Source organism: Ochotona princeps, chromosome 33 (genome assembly GCF_030435755.1).
Source record: "Ochotona princeps isolate mOchPri1 chromosome 33, mOchPri1.hap1, whole genome shotgun sequence".
In the NCBI taxonomy this organism is placed as follows: Eukaryota; Metazoa; Chordata; class Mammalia; order Lagomorpha; family Ochotonidae; genus Ochotona; species Ochotona princeps.
In genome coordinates, this window is record NC_080864.1 from 3,324,036 (window position 1) to 3,344,329 (window position 20,294).

The 20,294-nt window shown below is 59.0% G+C and overlaps 2 protein-coding genes across 3 annotated transcripts in view; one reads left to right on the forward strand and one right to left on the reverse strand.

The window, feature by feature from the left end:
• The window catches only part of SAFB2 (scaffold attachment factor B2), a 95,960-nt gene that overhangs the window by 11,622 nt on the left and 64,044 nt on the right, over positions 1-20,294 (forward strand). The window lies entirely within an intron of this gene.
• CATSPERD (cation channel sperm associated auxiliary subunit delta) lies at positions 204-20,287 on the reverse strand. 2 transcript variants are annotated; one of them, XM_058657804.1, is made up of 22 exons: positions 20,157-20,287; positions 19,442-19,496; positions 18,834-18,910; positions 18,259-18,331; positions 16,615-16,729; positions 15,896-15,963; positions 14,683-14,796; positions 12,808-12,891; positions 11,218-11,368; positions 9,918-10,013; positions 9,493-9,575; positions 8,610-8,786; positions 7,425-7,535; positions 6,861-6,914; positions 6,255-6,313; positions 5,118-5,196; positions 3,518-3,570; positions 3,141-3,215; positions 2,423-2,551; positions 1,796-1,979; positions 755-912; positions 204-469 (listed from the first exon to the last, which is right to left on the reverse strand). In XM_058657804.1, the coding sequence occupies exons 1-22, from the start codon at positions 20,234-20,236 to the stop codon at positions 235-237; spliced, it is 2,310 nt and encodes a 769-aa protein (XP_058513787.1). In that variant the 5' UTR covers positions 20,237-20,287; the 3' UTR covers positions 204-234. The 2 variants fall into 2 exon arrangements, with proteins under 2 accessions (XP_058513787.1, XP_058513786.1); XM_058657803.1 differs by having other exon boundaries at positions 6,861-6,950.

The following is a 20,294-nucleotide window of genomic DNA, read 5'->3' on the forward strand; positions in this document are numbered from 1 at the left end:
GCCCTCCTGGGCATCCTTAGCTGGTGAAGGGAGACTGGGTCATCATAAAGGGCTTATGGGCGTGTGCACCTTGGGCTCTTTAACAGATGGAGAGAGAGCTCCCATCCCGCCCCCCCGCAGACACACGGCACTTCCTGCTTCAAGTTTTTATTATAAGACAACAGCCATGGGCCCCTGTTGGCACAGTGGATGCCCACCTCGGGAGGGAGCGAGGTGGGGTTGCCCGCTGCCCATTCAGCACTGTCGCTGGCGGACACAGCCCAAGGCCTCCAGGCAGTCCCGGCACGGGTGGGATGCCTGGATCCTGTGGTCCAGCTCCCTGTGCTTGAGTTTGGGCACCCAGTAGACGAGCCATACGCCCAGCAGGATGGCCGCCACCAGCAGGGCGATGGCCGTGTCTGAGGGGATGCTGAACAGCGGGTAGGCCCCGTAGACGTACACGCTAAAGGTGGTCTGCAGGTGGCAGTAGCTGCAGGGGGGAGGGACGAGGAGGAGCAGAGAGGATGGAGGCCCCTGGGCCCACCGCCCCCTCCCCTAGACCCTGGGCCAGGCACCTGCACCCAGTCTCTTTTTTTTATGTCCGTCAGTTCTTATCCTCATCTTCCCAGGCTGGGGGTTGGATGCAAGGTGTGCCTCGGCGTGGAGACAGGATGCCCTCTGCTGGGTGGGCATTCCCGGCATATTTTGGCGGAGCACTGCCTACCCCCTACTTCAACCACACCATGGTCAGCCCTGCACGCCCACCCCTACACACCTGTAGTATGGGTCCACAATAGCCAGGAAGAAGATGTAAATCCCATTACGTTGCTCGAAAATGATCTCATTGTCGGTGGACCCGCCTAGGATCTGGTACTCGGCCTGGGGCCACTGCAGGGGCTGCGTGTTGCTGGGGTCATGGCAGCTCACGTAGCTCTGGGGAAGGAGGGGCACGGGGTGGTGGCCTTGCTGTCTGGAGTCCCTACTCCCCGACACACACACAGGTACCAGCCAGGTGGAGGGGGCTCCTGTGGGGCTCCCGCTCCCAGTGACAGCCAGGGTACAAGCTGGGAGCTGCTTCTCCCACGTGGTGGTCCGGGGGGACAGGCACTTCCGGACCCCAGTGATCATGCTGGTGGGGTTGCACACAGAAAATAGAAAAGGCCTCCTGGTGGTCCCCAGCGGGGATGGGGGGATCCCTGCTCCTGGCTTCTACATGTAGGGGACCCTGATGTTGTCCCTGGCTCCTTGGCTTTGGCTGCGGCCGGGTACCCGACGCTGTGGGCATTTGGGGGGATGAAGATACGTCTGTGGATGGAAACCACCTGGCCCGAGGCTCAGCACCTCTGTCCATCCTGCTCTTCTGGTCATGTCCTGGGATGTGCGTGTCATGCGTCATGGCGTAGCGGGCCATGACGCCGCTGGGGCAGTGCTGACCTGGCACTCCCACCGCCCCTCCTGTCTGTGCCTGTGGGTGCCGAGGGCAGCTGTGGCAGGTGTGGGAGGCTGAAGAATCACTGGTGGGACCCACGAGCACCTGCTGTCCCCGCCTGGGGCTGACGGTCAGACAGTGGTCACCTGGTGGTCTGTGGTCACTTGGTGGTCTATGGTCACTTGGTCTGTGGTCACTTAGTCTATGATCACTTGGTCTGGTCACTTGGTCTATGGTCACTTGGTGGTCTGTGGTCACTTGGTGGTCTGTGGTCACTTGGTCTGAGGTCCCCTGGTTTGCAGTGTCCTTGCGGCCCCTCTGTCCACCTCAGGTGGGCCCAGGTCCTGGGCGTCCACCCTGACGGTGGCCTCTGCCCAGCATCCCTACCTCCCTGTTCCAGGAGGAGGGCCCGCCGTCCGGGTGCGCCCCCAGGATGGTGCTCCAGTTCTGCGGCTGCGCCTTGCAGCCCGCCGCCCTGGCGCTCAGCGCGTACGAGTAGGTGAAGAGGCCATTGACCTCGAGTAGCACGTGCTCGGCGGCCACGGCCTCCCGGAACTGCCCGGCCAGCCAGCTGCGGGAAGGGCGCAGGCGCGTGGGGTGGGAGCCACGCCCAAGCGGGGCCACGCCCACCGGGAGACACACCCAGGGCCTGTGGGGGTGGGGCTGCAGGGCGGGAGCCACGCCCACGGTGGCCCGCCCACCCGAGCCACGCCCAGGGGCTGCGGGCGGCCCCGCCTTCAGGGAGACACGCCTACCCGAACCACGCCCACCCCGCCCGAGAGACACGCCCAGGGGCTGACCCGCCCACCGGAGCCACGCCCAGGGGTTGCGGGCGGCCCCGCCTCCCCGTGACGTCCTCTCTGGGAGACGGGCCTGAGGGAGGGCAGCAGGACCCCTCCTGGCTCCACCGCCGACCCCGGGCTCTGCCGAGACGGGTAGGGAGGTTGAAGGGATGGGGGGCTCAGGGGTCGGGGTGGTCGGGGGTCGGGCCCAGGGGTGCGGGGCGCCTCTCACAGCTCCACCGCCGGCCGCCACGGCGTGTCGTAGTAGACGAGGCGAGGGCAGCCCAGGTCCTTGTAGGGGTAGAACACCGTCAGGTCCTTGGCGGCCTTGCGCCCCCTGAAGTTGGGGTCGTAGGACTCCCTGCAGCGCGGGGAGAGGGAGGGGAGAGCAGGGAAGGAGCTGGGGGACCCCCTGTCCCCCACCCACCGCCGGCCCTGGGGGGTTCACACGGAGACGGGTGCGTGGGCTTCCACGGAAGCCAGTGCCCACCAGCTGTGGGTTGGGCCTCCCCTCTCCCCCCACCCATGGGTCCCTGAATGCTAACATCTTAAAGAATGAAGAATGGGGCGGGGGTCCGTGCTGTGGCACAGTAAAGTAAACCTCCACGTGTGGTGTCACACCCCACATGGCTGCCGGTTCGAGAGCCTTGGCATGCACCAGCGTCGCGGGGGAGGGAGGTTTGCACCCGGATAAACGCACGCTGCTCACAGATGCTCTCTGTCAAGCTGGGGCTAAGGGGTACCCCACCCCTCCACAAGCCCGACCCCAGCCCATGCTCCAAGCCAGGGGTACGGGTATCAGATGGAAGCCCTCCCTGGCCCTCCTGTCCGGCAGGCTCGGCCGGACCCGACTCAGTTGTCCCCTCGGCCTGATGCCAAGTTGCAAGTCGATCCAGATGCCCCCCGCCCGAGGCGAGGTGGCCTCACGGCGCCCCGGTGCCCAGGCTCACTTCTCGATGACGTAGGAATAATTGTCCTGCAACACCACGGGGTCCAGGATACCCTTGGAGCAGGCAGTGATTTCGCTGCAAGCCAGAGATGATGGGACAGAAGCTGTGCAACCTGTCCGGGCCCTGGGAGCTGCGTTGCAGTAAATTCAGCTGCTGCCTGCTTCATGCGGACCCAGGTTCGAGTCCCGGCTGCTCCACTTCCCATTCCTCTTCCTGCTCATGCGTGTGGGGGAGCAGCAGAGGATGGCCCCAGGGCTTGGACCCCTGCCACCCACAGACAGGCAAGACCTGGATGGGGGTTCCAGGCTTTGCCACCCCCCCTGCCCCATGCATGTCCTCTCTCCCCAACCCCCGTCCCGGAGGCCCTCCTCACTCACCTCTGGACCACAATCTTTTTCCTTAGGTCACAGCCCAGAGAGATGAGCGTAGACTGAAAGAGGCAAAGGTCATGACTCCAGGGCCATGGAGCCCTGCCCTGCAGCTGCAGCAGGGCCCCGATGCCCACTGCTCGAGAAGGCCAGGCTCGGGAGGCCAGGAGCTCCATCCGGATCAGCCAGCTGGGTGCAGGGGCCCAGGGACTTGGCTTATCCTTACTGCTTTCCCAGGAGCATGAGTAGGGAAGTGAGTGTCTCAAACCACAGCTTTTATAGGGGATGCAGGTGTCCCAAGCAGGGACTTAGCAAAACTGTGCCTCTGTGCCCACCCCTCACTAAAAAATAATCATTCAAGAAGCAGAGATATAGGGGGACGGGGGTGGGGGGCAGAATTCTACCATCGTCAAGTGCACGCCCCAAATACGTGGGGCAGTTGGGGCACAGTGGGGATGTAACCCGGGCCTCTCTGGCAGGGGGCAGGGACCCCTCCAGCCAGCTGGTATCTGAGCCGCTACTGCAGCCACCCGAGGTGTGCATGGGCAGGGAGCTGGGCATGGGAAGGAAATGCAGGCATCCGAGTGGAAGGCGGGCTTCATCCCTGCTGGGCCAAACGCCCTGCCTCGTGCCATCCCATGCCACGGGACGGTGGGACTTGTGTCCTTCAAGTCCATCTTCAGACAGACGTGAGGAACCAGCATTGGGGCAAAGTGGGTGAAGCCACTGCCTGTGACCTTAGTTTCGCACATGGGCTCTTAGTTCGAGTCCTGGCTGCTCCACTTCCCATCCAGCTCCCTGCCTGTGGCCTGGGAAAGCAGAGGAGGACGGCCCAAAGCCTTGGGACCCTGCACCTGCCATGGGAGACCAGACAGAGCTCCTGGCTCCTGGCTTTGGACTGGTTCTGGGGGCGGTCTTTGCAGCCATTTGGGCAGTGAACCAACAGCTAGAATCTTTCCCCTTCTTGCTCTCCGGAACTCTGCCTTATGGATAAATCCAGGAAAGTGTGGGTTTTACCCTGGTTTGGGTTACACGGCGGAGAACAAGTTCTGAGAGCCGGATGTAGGCGTCACACACGTGACTTCTCAACCATGTTCCAGCAGGGTTCTGTCGGTGAGCTTTGCATAGTCTTGGGGCTATGCGATCGAACCTGCTCGATGCCTCTCCACGTGCGCACACACACCTTCCTCCTCTTCATGGAAGCTCTGTCCCCATGGGACAACTCACTTCCACGTCCCTCTCTCTGAACCTGGCCCAGTGTGTGTCCTCTAAGGGAGTCCCAGGCCGTGTGGCCTTTAGTGTCGCCGAGCCTCATTCCTGTTCCTGGCTGTGTAATGCTCTCATAGGTGGGCAGACCACATCGTGTCTGTCCTATCATCGATTTACGGATGTGCGAGACGTTTCCACGTGGGCGTGTGAGTTTGTGGGCTAAGGTGTGTGCCCAGCTAATACGGGACCCCTCTAAGGCAGTGGGGGAGATGATGTATCAGGGACAGGCCCTGCTGAGGGACAGGCCTCACGGGTGGGTCCCCCAGGCAAGCCCTTCACGGGTGTTTCGGTGACTCTGCTGGTGACAGTGCATCTGGGGCAGCATGGCTTTGGAGCCTACCAGAGGCTTCATGTCCACACAGGAGAGTTCCTTGTTGGCTATGTCCACAGTCAGGCTGGAGATGGTGGGTCGCTTGATGCTGGAGGCAAAGGGAACTGCATGTGGATGAGACCCCAGCAGCCTGTCAGCCCACCTTCCCTACCAACCCGCCCACCCATCTCCCTATCCGTCCACCCTCCACCCGTCCCATCCATCCATCCATCGCCCCTTTCTCCTTCCCTTTGTCCCAGAATGTCTCCTGAGCGCCTCTGCACACTTGTGTTGGCGCCCACGGTCTCGGTGTGTGCTTACGTGAACCTGCATGTAGGCGCGTTACACACCAGAGACCCCAGCCACCTGGCAGTGCTGTGTATGAATGTTCTCTTGGTCCTCTCCCATTCCTAGCGTTGAAATCTGTTCTCTCTCCTCCCCCATCAGGATGTAGGGTTCTAATGAGGATGTTGGGTCTTTTCCCCCTTGATGTACCGTTTCTCTTTCATCCTTCACATGTCAGGTGATACGATTTTATCTCACCTCGTAGTTTCCATTTGTCACTGCCCTAATACCTTCAGTTAAATATCTAGCTCATTTCTCTCTGGTTCTCCTATTTCTGAATCATAAAAATATATGTGGTGCAAGTTTAAGTTTTACCCTGAAAATAACATGTATGATGGCACTTTAAAAATCTGAGAAAATGGACTTGAAAAATATGTTCAAGGTTTGGTGTTAATGACACAGCATCCCATATGGGCGTCAGTTCGTGTCCCGGCTGTTCCACTTCCCATCCAGCTCCCTGCCTGTGGCCTGGGAAAGCAGTGGGGGACGGCCCAAAGCCTTGGGACCCTGCACCCGCGTGGGAGACCTAGAGGAAGTTCCTGGCTCCTGGCTTCGGGTCGGCACAACTCTGGCCATTGTGGCCACTTGGGGAGTGAACCAGCAGAGGGAATATCTTTCTGTCTCTCCTTCTCCCTGTATATCTGCCTTTCCCATAAATTAAAAAAAAATTTTTTAAGTCTTCAATAACAAAAAAATATTTTTGCCATCTGGGCACATGATTCACAGTATGAGTTTCTCAGACTGCTCCAGTCTGTGGGCTGCAGGATCTGTTCTCATGTGGGAGCGAAGCTGCAAGGGCGGCCTGGGCCACATGCCTTTTACCTGTAGGTGAAGTTGGGGTCTGTCCTACCCCAGTGATGCTGTTGTGTTAGGTGGATGCCCTGGGGAGGTGGGGGTAGGAGACAAAGAACCACGCTGTCTTGATCCTGGGGTAGCCCAGGGGGATGAAGCTGAGGGTGGGTATGGGGGCTGTGGGCGGAAGGAGGCTGGAAGCCATGCACGGTCCAGGGCCCGGCTCCTGGAAGCTCCCACACACATCTGCCTGGGGACTCGGGCCGCCTTCCCAGCACGAGGTGCCACTGTGTCCCCACCCCACTGTGCCGGCTGGGACAGGAGCTGTTGGGTTCCTGGGATTTGGGGTCAAATGAGACTCGGGGGGTGTGACCCATGACCTCTGACAGAATCCCCTGCCCCAGGAGGGTACTCTGAGGAGGTCCTGGATACAGGCAGTGGTGTGGGCCTTGGTTCCCCTCCAGGGTCCCCACTTCAACAGGGGCCCTGGAGGCAGAACTAGGGAGCTTGGTGTGGTGGGAGTGGGGCTCGGAGTGGGTCTCGGTGGGGCGGGGCCTGTGTTGAAGGCCAGCTCTGGTGGACCTGGGACTGTACTGGGGTGAGGCCTGGGTCTATGGGCAGGGCCGGCCCACTCACCAGCATGTATATGGTACTGCCGTCGAAGGTGTCGCCCCGCTCGGAGATGGAGGCCTGCAACCCCAGCGAGTGTGGATTGCTCAGCATGGCCTGGAGCAGTGGGTGGAGGGGTGGGCCGGGCTGGCGGGCACTGCAGGTGACTCCAGCCCACCTCCCCATGGCAGACCAGTCTGGTCCTGCCCACGGAGCTGCAGGTCCATACCCCAAAGGTGCCTCCCCTAGCCTGATCCACCTACCTGACCCCCCAGCACCACCACCGGCCTCAGCCGTGGCCTGGGACGCACACTGGCTCCGTCAGAAAGGTCAGACCAGAGACCCTGCTCCCCCTGGTTCACTCCCCACATGGCCACAACAGCCAGGATGGATGGGGCCGGCTGAAGCCTGGGAGCCGGGAGCTCCATCTGGGTCTCCCGTGTGGGTGGCAGAAGCCCCAGGCTTTCCCAGGCGCGTTAGCAGGGAGCTGGATGGAAGGTGGAGCAGCCGGGACTCAAACTACCAGTGCTCATAGGCGATACCAGTGACTGAAGGAAACCCTCACTGGGGGTGGAAGGGGGTGGTACGTACCAAGGGGATGGGTGACGTGCCCAGCCGTGCAATGAGCCTGGCTTGCAGCAACAGCTCGCTGTTCATGTCGATGGTATACAGGCTTCTAAATATTGCCTCCAGGAGTTCCACCTGGAATCAGAGCGCAGTGTGCGCATCGGTGACGGGGAGCATGAAGGCAGCCAAAGCTCTCAGCTCCTTCCAGAACCTTCTGGAACCTTCTGCAACCCCAGGAGCATCTCAGGGCATCCCACACCTGTGCCACTCCGCAACCCGGGCAGACTCCAGGTTTGGGGTCCAAGTCTGGATGTTATGGGTGTGTAGCAGGGGCGAGTTGCCCCTGCCCATTGCACTGGGGGTCAGCTGGCAGCTTCCTGCTGCGCTCAGGTTTAGTGCCCAGGGGGTGCTGTGGTCTTGCCTGATCTTTGCTGTGATTGGGAGGGGGACGGTCATTGGCAGGTTGGCGCTCTGTGGCTGAGTGTCCCCATGCTTGCTGGTGTTAACTGTGTAAGAACATGGCCACCAGGGCCTGGCACAGTAGCCTAGTGGCTAAAGTCCTCACCTTGCATGCACTGGGATCCCATATGGGCTCTAGTTCTGATCCTGGCTGCTCCACTTCCCATCCAGTTCCCTGCTTGTGGCCTGGGAGGACGGTCCAAAGCCATGGACTCCTGCACCCACATGGGAGACCCCGAAGAGGCTCCTGGCTCCTGATTTCAGATTGGCTCAGCTCTGGCCATTGTGGCTATTTGGGGAGTGAACCAGCGGATGGAAAATGTTTCTCTCTATCTCTCCTCCTCTCTGTAAATCTGCCTTTCCAATAAAAATGATAAATAAATGTTTAAAAAAGAAAAAAACAAAACAAAACATGACCACGACCCTATCCTCGTTTTCTGAACCACTCAGATGGGAGGGGGCATTTTTGCCCCTTTGCAGGTGAGATTCCAGAGCCAGTCACGGCTGGTCAGCGTTGCGGTGCTGTGGGCTGAGCCGTGGCCTGCGCCGTGGCCTGCGTCGCCTGCGTTCTGTCCAGTTCCCTGCGGATACACACCCCAGGAGGCAGTGCAGGGCATGGGAGAGCCGGATGGAGCGTCGGGCTGCCAACTTCGGCCCTGCACAGCCCAGGCCGTGTGGGCTTTGGGGGCGGGAGGGGGTCACTCTGTTCCCGCTGCCCTTCAGGGTCGCTCCTTGGCCGCATGCACGCACCTTGCACTTGCTGACCTGGAGGCGAGGCTCCATGAGGGTGGCCTGGATGCTGATGGAGCACTGCTGAAAGTCGAAGGCCAGGAAGAAGGCATCGCCGAGGGGGGACAGCACGTGCAGCACGCCCGTGCCCGTGAACATCAGGGCCACCTCCGTGGACCAGAAGAGGTCCTCCGAGACCTGAGGGGGGGTGAGGGGTGAAGGGGCATTCCTGGGGCCGATCCGTGCCCGGGCTCGCGCAGTCACGGTCCTGGAAACCCCCATGGCCTGTGGGTTGGAAGGCTCCCTGTGGCAGCCCACAGTGAAGTACCAGTTCAAGTCCCAGCTGCTCCACATCCCATCCAGCTCCCTGTTAAAGAGGCTGGAGAGGCGTGGGAGAGCTTGGTCCAAGAGCTCGGGCCCCTTATTCACACGGAGGAGACCCAAGAACTTCCACCAGGCTTCAGCCCTAACTGTTGTACCAATTTACGGAGTGAGCCAGCAGATGGCGGCTCTCTCTCTCTGCAGCTCTTTCAAATCAGTACATATTTTTAAAAGAGTAATTTGTTTTAATCTGAAAGGCAGATTGACTGAAAGATCCGAAGCCAGGAGCCAGGAGCTTCTTCCGGGTCTCCCACGCGGGTGCAGGGTCCCAAGGCTTTGGGCCGTCCTCCACTGCTTTCCCAGGCCACAGGCAGGGAGCTGGGTGGGAAGTGGAGCAGCCGGGACACACCGGCCGGTGTTTATATGGGAAGCCGGTGCTTGCGGGTGGAGGATTAGCCTGTTGAGGCACGGTGCCAGTCCTGATACATAAATCCTTAAATAAACGGCAGAGTGAGTCATGGCCTCAGGCAGGAAGGGCGCCAGGGACGCACAGGACCTTCCCCACCCCCGTGACAACACCCACCTTGAGGATGGAGCTAGACAGAGCACCCACGCTCCCGTAGTACAGGTGTTGCTCCTGGGACAGGATGGCCAGCTCATTTTCATCTGGGAAAACAAAGACGACTCAATGCCACACGTGAAACGGCAGGGGCCTCGTGTGTGTGTGTGTGAGTGTGGCGGTGAGGGGGAGTGCAGTGGGCTAAAGCACTGCCAGTGATGCCCACAGTCCCACATGCGGTTCAGGAGCCAGGTGGAGGTTCTGCCTCCGGCTTCGGCCTGGTCCAGCCCCTGGCTGTTGGGGTCATTTGAGGGAGTGAATCAGTTTCGGGGAGATCTTTTGCAGGGATGGGGGAGGGTGTAGGAGGCAGATTGGATCTGGTGTAGTGTGGTTAAAAGCCCACTCGGGGCTCGGTGTTCTAGAACGTTCCCGGCAGGTTGAGAACTCACTGACGGTGATGTCCTGGATGGTGATGTTAGCATCGAAAATGGAAGGGTGCAGGAGCTGCTCTCCTTTGCGCACCCGGATGGTGTCCACGAGCTGGCCTGGGAGGGGAACAGAGCGGCCCCGTGAGGCCCTGCCGCTGTGGCCCGCCCCCCACCCGCCTCCCCACCAGAGGCTCCGTGTCCCTGAGTGTGACTTGGGGTTGGTTGGCGAGTCCAGGCACCGAGGATCTAGAAGGAGGGCACGGCGTTCCGGATGCGAAGGACTAAGGTCGAGTGAGAGCGGCGGGTTTGCAGGGATGAGCCAAATCCCTGATTCCCTGATACTGACGTGGGAGACCCGGATGGAGCTCCTGGCTCCTGGCCCGGCCCTGGCTGCTGTGGGCATTTAGGAAGTGACACTCCAGTGGGAGATCTCTCTCTTTCTCTGTCCATCTTTCTTTTAAAGATTAATTTTTTATTGGAAAGTGAGAATTACAGAGAGGAGGATCTTCTGTCCGATGATTCACTCTCCAAGTGGTCGCAACGGCTGGAGCCGTGCCGATCTGAAGCCAACAGCCCAGATTCTCTTCCCACACGGGTGCAGGGTCCCAAGGCTGTGGGCCGTCCTCCACTGCTCTCCCAGGCTGCAAGCAGGGAGCAGCCGGGACACGAACAGGCGCCCCTGTGGGATCCTGGTGCATTCAAGGTGAGGATTTAACCACTAGGCTACCACACTGGACCCTCAATTCTGTTTTCTAGGACCTCTTTGAGCATTTTCCTGCTGTAGTGTTCTGGGGGTGGGGGCAGGGGGCTGATGATGTCATCTCCTCCTTGTCTGTGTAATGTGTGCGTAATACATCTCAGAGAGAGGGCTGGCTCCTGGCGGTTCATTCTGTAAACCCCCCCATCATGGCTGGGGCAGGACTGCACTGACCTGAAGCCAGGGCATCCCCTGTCCCCTCCCCGGAGTTCCCTCCAGGGTGCTTCTCACATGGGTGTGAGCTGCCACCTGCTGCCTCCCAGGGTCACACATTAGCAAGAAACGAAGCTGGGAATTGAACCCAGGCCCACCGTTGGGAGGTGTCTTAGCCAGCCGGCCAAACACCCACGCCCCTTGCCTTTTCTAAAGTCCAATGGCAAAGTCACGATGCCAGGGCCTGATACTCCTTTGGCAAGCCTGCTGGGGGTGCACTGCCCCTCCCCAGCTTCCCTCTGCCCCCTTCACCCCCTGCCATTGGGGAAGCAGGAAGTAGCGAGGGTCCTGCCCCACTCCGCCCCGCTCAGCTGCAGAGAGGCGGCAGCTACCCAACCAGGGCCGACTCACCTGAGTTGAGTGAGAAGAGCAGACTGTTGGCGAACCAGAAGATCAGGACGCCCCTCTGGCCCGGGAGCATGAGGACATCAAGGGTGCCATTGTAGTCAAAGGGGAGCCCGAAGCTCCGGTTGAGGGGGTGGTGTGAGTACGCGAACTGGCCCTGTGGGGACATCACCCACCTGGGTAGGTCCGTCACCCCAGTAGCTTCGGGAGTCTGCTTGTCAGCGGTGACGCTTGGGTGACCCCCCGGCCATGCCAGGAAGCCATCTGTGGCTGTCGTGTGCAGGCCCACCCAGCACAGGCCAGGATGCCGCCCAGAGCCTGCAGGACCCCAGAACCACCACACCTCATGACCTAGAACTCTTGTGGCCCCAAGGATGGTGGTGCTGGCTGCTGGCCGGCTGGCAGTGGCCCAGTTTGCGGCCTCCTGCCAGCGCTGGCGTGTGACTGGACATTCCATGCAGAGCTGAGGGTTGGAGTGGTCATCACCGACTGCCTCCCAGGGTGCATGTCGGCAGGAGATGGGAAGCAGAGATGGGGAGGGGGCTGGACTGTGGGCGCTCTGATACGGGATGTCAGTGTCCTGGAAGCGGTTTCACGTGCTATGCCACAACACCCACGCCGAGAACTGTAACGTCCCCCACCTCCCATGCCCGGCATAGGTCTCAGCACCTTGCAGATGCGACGTGAATATTATGCCCTGGATGGAGTGGGCAGGGTGGGTAGGATTGATGGGTGGATGGATGGATGGGCGGATGGGTGGATGGATGGATGGGTGGATGGATGGATGGGTGGATGGATGGATGGGCGGATGGGTGGATGGATGGATGGGCGGATGGATGGATGGGCGGATGGATGGATGGGCGGATGGATGGATGGGTGGATGGATGGATGGGTGGGTGGATGGATGGATGGATGGGTGGATGGATGGATGGGCGGATGGATGGATGGGTGGGTGGATGGATGGATGGGCGGATGGATGGATGGGTGGATGGATGGATGGATGGATGGATGGGTGGATGGATGGGTGGGTGGGTGGATGGATGGATGGATGGGCGGATGGATGGATGGGCAGATGGGTGGATGGGCAGATGGGCGGATGGATGGATGGGTGGATGGATGGATGGGCGGATGGGTGGATGGATGGATGGGTGGGTGGATGGATGGATGGGCGGATGGATGGATGGGTGGGTGGATGGATGGATGGATGGGTGGATGGATGGATGGATGGGTGGGTGGATGGATGGATGGGTGGATGGATGGATGGGCAGATGGGGGGATGGGCGGATGGATGGATGGGTGGGTGGATGGATGGGTGGATGGGTAGATGGGGGATGGATGGGCGGATGGGTGGATGGGGGAATGGAGGGATGGATGGGCGGATGGGTGGATGGGTAGATGGGGGATGGATGGGCGGATGGGCGGATGGGTGGGTGGGGGAATGGAGGGATGGATGGATGAAGTTACGTGGAAGGATGCATTGGTGAAGGGGTGAGTGAAAAGGTCAAAGGGCTTCCACACAGCTCAGTTTGAACACTTGAACCGACCTGACTTTGGTTACACCGTCATTTGAGTTCCTCGCCGGGCAGCGCCCCTTACCTTCCTGTTGTTGACCATGAGCAGCCCAACTTGTGACAGGGAGTGAAAATAGAAGATTCCGCCCAGAGTCCCATTTAGCTCTTCCTGTGACACAGTGGAAAACACTGCTGGAGGGTGAGTGTGAATACAAACCTGTGTCTGGCTCTTGGTGTGGTTACAGATATCTGGTTCTCCAGCAGGATGCAGGAAGGTCATGTGTGTGGGTGGGTGGGTGAATGGATGGGTGGATGGATGGATGGATGGATGGGTGGATGGATGGATGGATGGGTGGGTGGGTGGATGGATGGATGGGTGGGTGGGTGGATGGATGGATGGATGGGTGGGTGGATGGATGGATGGATGGGTGGGTGGATGGATGGATGGATGGATGGATGGATGGGTGGGTGGATGGATGGATGGATGGGTGGATGGATGGATGGATGGATGGGTGGGTGGATGGATGGATGGATGGGTGGATGGGTGGGTGGATGGGTGGATGGATGGATGGATGGATGGATGGATGGATGGGTGGGTGGATGGGTGGATGGGTGGGTGGATGGATGGGTGGATGGATGGATGGATGGATGGGTGGATGGGTGGATGGATGGATGGATGGATGGATGGATGGATGGATGGATGGGTGGATGGATGGATGGATGGATGGATGGGTGGGTGGATGGATGGATGGATGGGTGGGTGGATGGATGGATGGATGGGTGGGTGGATGGATGGATGGATGGATGGGTGGATGGGTGGATGGATGGATGGGTGGATGGATGGATGGGTGGATGGGTGGGTGGATGGATGGGTGGATGGATGGATGGATGGATGGGTGGATGGGTGGATGGATGGATGGATGGATGGATGGATGGGTGGGTGGATGGATGGATGGATGGATGGGTGGGTGGGTGGATGGATGGATGGGTGGATGGGTGGGTGGATGAGTGGATGGGTGGATGGGTAGATGGATGGATGGACAGGTGGATGGATGAGTGGATGGGTGGATGGATGGACACATCTGTGTACCCCACTGTGGAAATTTGCTCTTTAGGGCAGAAGCATGAAGAAGACAGCTTTATTTGGGGCTTTGGAAGAGGTGATGTGGCCCAGACGGCCCCTGCCTCCACCCCCACGCTGTAACTGCTGCCACATCCATTAATTCTCATCTCTGGCTGAAGGGTCCAGTGTCCAACAGCCTGGGGTGGGCGCTTCTTTGAAGGACTATGCCCTGAGCTGGCGAGCTGGATTTTGAGTCCCCAGGCCGGGAAATCTATTGGCACTCCCCAAATTGCATGTGCAATGATCGGGTCTAGGCCAATCCGAGTCTCCCATGTAAGTGGGGAGGGGACCCATGCCTGCCGCCTTCCCCTTGCGTGTACGCTAGCCAGGAGCTGCAGACTACAGTCAGAGCTGGGAACCGAACCCTCAAACCCAGCCAGGCGCTCCTGCGTGGGACGTGGGCGCCCTCTGCTGGCTGCTCTGCTTTGCAGCATTCAGCCCGTTTTGCGGCACCTGCTGCTCCTCCCTCACAAGGTGGGATGGAACCCAGGCGTCCCTTGGGACCAGCTTCTCACAGACACCCCATAAACCGTGTCGTGCGACTGGGCGTTGGGTGCGTGGGTTAAGCTGTGGCTTGGGGCGCCAGCATCTTTGTTTCTGACTGCAGCTCCCTGCAGCTCACTTGACTGGGTTCCTGCTGCTGGATGTGGGAGACCTGCGTGGAGTTGCTGGCTTGCGGTTTTGGCGTGGCTCAGCCCTGTCCGGCTTGTTGCACGTTCTTTGGGGAGCCAGCCTGTCTGATCTGGAATCTTCCCTGTTCACCCACTTGGGAGCACCAACTCTCTCGGGGGAGGGGGGACTTAAACGATTCGTTGTTATTTGCTTTCTCCAACGCACCTGTCTGTGAAAGGTGTACTTCCGGAAACTCTGTCCTCCCGTGTCCGAGAAATACATGTTGGTTTGAGCGATTTTCTCGCCGTGGGCGTACGCAAACACGGAGTTACTGATGGACTGGGAAGGCACACGGGGGAGAGGGGGAATGTTTTCTTATCAGAGTTCCTGGTTCGAGTCCCCACGGCGACTCCCGTCCCCAGCTAGCTCCCTGGGAGGCAGCAGGGAGCGGGGAGTGTTTGTGTTTCAGTTAGCCACACCAGGAAGACCTGGCTGGAGCTCCTGGCTCCTGGCTTCAGCCTGGCCCAGTCCTGGGTGTTGGGGGGAGGTGTTTGGGGGAGTGACCCAATGCATATGCAGATGGAATTTCTATTGCTGTCTCTTTTTCAAATATATATGTATGTACGTATGCATATATGAATGGGCTTACCATTTAAAAATATATATATATATAAAGAGGCCAGTTTATGTAAGTTTCAGAGATGTGAAAAATTTACACTAATGCATGGCTTTCCCCTGTGATGGGAGACTCATCTTTAATTATTTGTATGTGTGTGTATATATATATTACATGGAAAATAGACAATGGTATATCTAGGCCTTGGAGTATTATACAGCCCTGAAAAAGGGAATGTTACTGCGTGCTGCTGTTTATATAGCATTCTTGTTTTTGGTGCACCCACACACACACACACACACACACACACACACACGTCACATCTGCTTCATTCCTCAAATAGCTTGGATTGGAATAGACCCAATCGAGAAGTTGACTGCTCCATCCGGGTCTCCCTTGGGGGGTGATGGTGGACCCAGCTGCTTGAGCTCACTGAGCCGGGAACCAGAGCCAGGTGGGTGCATATGTAGGGGAAGCAGGTGTGGAAACCAGTGCTGGGGCCGTGAAGCCCCCCTTCACTGACCACCCCAAGGTCCGGCTGTGCTACGCGGCTCAGAAGCTCCGTAAACTCTCACTTCTAGGTGGGCTAGGGGAGGGACCCGTGGAACCCCGTTTTGTTTTTGCAAACTTCCTGTGGCATCCAGAAACATTTGAAAATAACCAGTGATGGGAAAGAAAAAAAAAAAAGACAGAACCATTCAGGGGAGGTGGAGGGGAGGTCACACGGCCCCCCACCCCCGAACTCCCCGGTGAGCTCTGGGTCCGTGGCACCACGTGAGCCCGCACCTGCCTTCCGCCCACCCTCAGGCATGTGACGCTTACCAAGCAAAAGGCTCTCCTGGCATTACAGCAGTTGTCGCCGGAAACGTGGGACACGGGGTGGTGTATACCTGCAGGGACGAGGTGGAGAGAGAGAGCGCGAGCGAGCTTCCGTCATCCACCCGTTCCCTCCCCAAATGGCTGCAACAGCCAGAACCGGGCCAGGCCACAGCCAGGAGCCCAGAGCTCCAGCCAGGTCTCTCGCCTGTGGGTGGCAGGGGCCCAAGTGCCACTGTGTGCGCATGAGCAGGGAGCTAGATGAGAAGCAGCATGCCAGGACTCGAACCCGGGGCCTCTGGCGTGATGCTAGAGTGGCACATTTACTTGTGTGCTCAACGCCCAGTCTCCTCTTGCAACCGCCCCAGCTCCAGCTCCTTGCTCATGCGTGCTGGAGGCCGCCCTCTTGTGCTGTGCTGGCCAGTCCCCGAGGGGGCCTGGGTTTACACCCCTGTGACCAGATGGCAGGGGACACGGGGAAGTGGAGTGTATGGCAGCGTGACTCATGGCGCCCTCCAGTGCCCGCCAATGGAACAGACCCACAGGGACCCAGCTTCCCTGCCCTGGAGCCGACTGTGCCACCCTCCTCCTAGCCTGTGGCGGGTGCCAAGGGGGCCAGCCTTGCCCCTCTCACTGACCCCACAGCTCCGTGCCCAGGGGCTCCCCTCGGGGAGTTGGGGGTGGCGACTGGGGTCGGCCAAGCCCCACCCCTGCCGGGGCCCTACCTGTGGCCTTGCCCCAGATGTTGTCTTTGTAGTTGTAGTTGTACACGTGGTGGTTGATCACCAGCAGCAGCAGTGAGCCGGCAAAGTGGGCCGACGTGACTTTGGGCACGCCCACCTGCAAGCAGCCACGCGTGGGACATCGCTCCACACCAGCGAGGCCTGGTTCTTAGATCCGGGGACCCACACGCCCCAGGGGCCAGGTGGATGCTGAGCGGGAAGCAGGGGGCAGGCTGTCCAGTGCTACAGTGCTGTGGGTGGAGCCACTGGCTGTGACACCAGTATCCCATAGGGGTGCTGGTTCAAGTCCCGGTTGCCCTGCTTCCCATCCGGCTCCCTGCTCATGCACCTGGGAAAGCAGCGGAGGACGGCCCAGCTGCTTGGGCCCCATGCCCACATGGGAGACCTGGATGGAGCTCCTGCCTTTGGCTCAACCTGCCTATTGTGGTCACTGGGGAGTGAACCAGTGGATGGAAGAGTTTTCTCTGCTTTTCAAATAAATTACTTAAAAAAAACAAAGTAGATTGGGCCCAGCACTATAGCGTAGTGGCTAAAACAGTTGCCTTGCATTAACCAGGATGCCATATGAACACTGGTTTGTGTCCTGGCAGCCCCATTTTCCTTCCTGCGCTGCACTTGTGGCCTGGGAAAGCAGTGGAGGATGGCCCAAAGCCTTGGGACCCTGCGTGGGAGACCCAGAGGAGGCTCCTGGCTCCTGGCTTCGGATTGGCACAACACCGGCCGTTGCGCTCACTTGGGGAGTGAATCATCAGACGGAAGATCTTCCTCTCTGTCTCTCCTCCTCTCTGTATATCTGATGTTGTAATAAAAAATAAATAAATCTTTAAAAAAATAATAAAATAAATCATTCTTTAAAAAGTAGATGGAAAGTGGGCTTAAACGATCAGTTTATTTGGTTGCCAAAGCTTTTGCAATCAGACATTATTGTTAAATATGTATTTATTGAAAGGCACAGTGACAGGGAAGGGGAGAGAAACAGATCTCTCTCCCTCTCATCCATTCATTGGTTCATTGCCCCAAGTGGCTGCAACAGCCTCAACTGAGTGACGCCAAAGCCAGGAGCCTGGAGCTCCAGCCGGGCCTCCCACGCAGGTGCAGGGACGCAAGCCCTTGGGCCGTCCTTCGTTGCTCCCCCAGGCGCATTGGCAAAGGGCTGGCTTGGAAGCGGAGCAGCTGGGTCTGTGGTCCCAGGCAGTTTATTATTTTTTATAAAGATTTATTCATTTTTTAAAATATTTATTTTATTTTCATTGCAAAGTCAGATATACACAGAGGAGGAGAGACAGAGAGGAAGATCTTCCGTCTGATGATTCACTCCCCAAGTGAGCCGCAATGGCCGGTGCTGTGCCAATCCGAAGCTGGGAACCAGGAACTTCTGGGTCTCCCACGCGGGTGCAGGGTCCCTAGGCTTTGGGCCGTCCTCCACTGCTTTCCCAGGCCACGGACAGGGAGCTGGATGGGAAGTGGAGCTGCCTGGATTAGAACCGATGCCCATATGGGATCCTGGTGCACGTCAAATGAGAACTTTAGCCACTAGGCTACCATGCCGGGCCCCATCTGTGAACTTTCTGATGGGCCCCAGATATTCCTTATGCCAGATGTCCTTCTGATGGGCAGGATAATTACCGCCATGGATACAGGGATGGTGAACGGGAGAAGGCTGCTCTTGAAGTCATCTCGCGTGAGAAACACCTGCTTTCTGAAATCAACAAGAGGAGACGAGTTAGGACAACCCCACAGGAGAAGAGAACGCAAACAGGGTGGGACGCCATAAGTGCTCCGCTCTAACACGACTCTGTGTCCCTGGGGAGCCACGGCGGCGCTTGTCACATGAGCACTGCTGCTCCTGGCTTAGAGATGCCTCTGTGGTCTTCATGCTTGTTGGGGTAACATCATGGGGATGGCGGTGTGCCCGCCGAGAAACCTGTCACGCCCGGGATCCCATAGGGGCGCTGTTCGTGTCCCGGCTGCTCCACTTGCCATCCAGCTCCCTGCCTGTGGCCTGGGAAAGCAGTGGAGGACGGCCCAAAGCCTTGGGACCCTGCACCCGCATGGGAGACCTGGAGGAAGCTCCTGGCTCCTCCTGGAGCCCCTGGTGGCACCAGGCCACACTCCCTCGTGTTCCTGTCTGCACGCTGGCCGAGGGCAGGCGGAAGATCTGGACCTGGCGGAAGAGGAAGCTGCGCCTGGCAGGTGCTTACCCCAGGTACAGGGCCAGCTGTTTGTGGCAAGGATGCTTCAACAAGCGAGGGGGTGAATCATCAAAGTACAGGCGCTCCTGGAAGGAAAAGCACAGAACCTTAGTGGATCCGTGGGCCATACAGCGCACATGCGCGTCGGCGCGTACACACACACACACACACACACACACACACACAATGTCTCCCTTTGCCCAACACCCCGCCTGGAAATGAGGGGATGCCAGTTATTTTTTTAAGCATTTGTTAAATTTTATTGGAAAGTCAGATATATGGAGAGGAGGAGAGACAGAGAGAAAGATCTTCCATCCGCTGGTTCACTCCCCCAGTGGCCACAACAGCTGGAGCTGAGCCAATATGAAACCAGGAGCCAGGAGCCTCTTCCGAGTCTCCCACGAGGGTGCAGGGTCTCAAGGCTTTGGGCCGTCCTCCACTGCTTTCCCAGGCCACAAGCAGGGAGCTGGGTGGGAAATGGATCAGCTGGGATACGAACCGGCGCCCATATGGCATCCTGGCGCGTGCAAGGACTTTAGCCACTAGGCTACAGTGCTGGGCCCAGTTTAAATCTCTTTTAAAAGTGAAGCGTTGATGTGACGTATGCGGTCACCTACCCCATGAAGTCGCTGCACGACATTGAACACTTTTCCTGTCCTCACTGTGTGAACCCTAGAAGCGAATGAAGAGCGACCGCTGGTCAGTGTGTGTGGAATTGATCCTGCAGGACAACCCTTCCACTCCCCGCCCAGGTCGCCTGAGGGAAGCGTGCTACAGAAACCCGCCCAGGTATAGACAGGACCGCCCTGCCTCGCGAGGGCTGAGTCCAAGTTAGGCAGGTCACCTTGGAAAGACGGTGTCAATCACTGCGACCCCGGTGTGTGTGTGTGTGTGTGTTGTTCGGACTGGGGCAGGTCCAGGCAGCTAACTGCACAAATTCCAGGGACAGGAGCCTATGTGGGGAGACGGGGGAAACTAACTGAATTCAGACCTGAAGCTAAGCCCTGCTTAAGTCCATCTTTCTAGAAGGCTCTTCCTCCGCGGGCACATGCAACAGGTGCACAGGCAAGGTGCAAGCGGGCGGGGCGCGGACCGACCCCGCCAGGCACGCCTGCATCTCGCCGCGGGCTGCACGCCCGGCCCGGCCTCGGCAGGGGTTTGCTTTCCATCCAAGCTTTCCTCCGCAGCTGCTTGCTTTTCATCCAAGCTTTCTGATGGTGTGCACCTCGTACGAGGGTAGGTAGGGGGGCCCTCCCCACGGGGTCGGGGTGCAGGACCCCCGGTCCGCCCTCTCTGGGTCCCTAGCCGAGGCCCCAGGGCAGCCCCTCGCACCGGCACAGAGAATGAGCTCCGACCACCGGGCAGAGCCACACGCCGGCCGCCATCGCCAGCAGCCGTATCCACACCAGCATCCCGCCAGAAGAGCCCTCAACCGCTGCCAGCGTCGCCGCCGCAGACTGAGCATGCGCC

Coding starts and splice junctions, on each gene's coding strand:
- CATSPERD (XM_058657803.1), bottom strand. CDS start 20,236: ATGCTGGTGTGGATACGGCTGCTGGCGATGGCGGCCGGCGTGTGGCTC. Junction 11,369..12,807: donor TCATGGTCAACAACAGGAAG/GTAAGGGGCGCT, acceptor ATGTCCCCACAG/GGCCAGTTCGCGTACTCACA. Junction 3,571..5,117: donor GTGTGGACATGAAGCCTCTG/GTAGGCTCCAAA, acceptor TGCCTCTTTCAG/TCTACGCTCATCTCTCTGGG.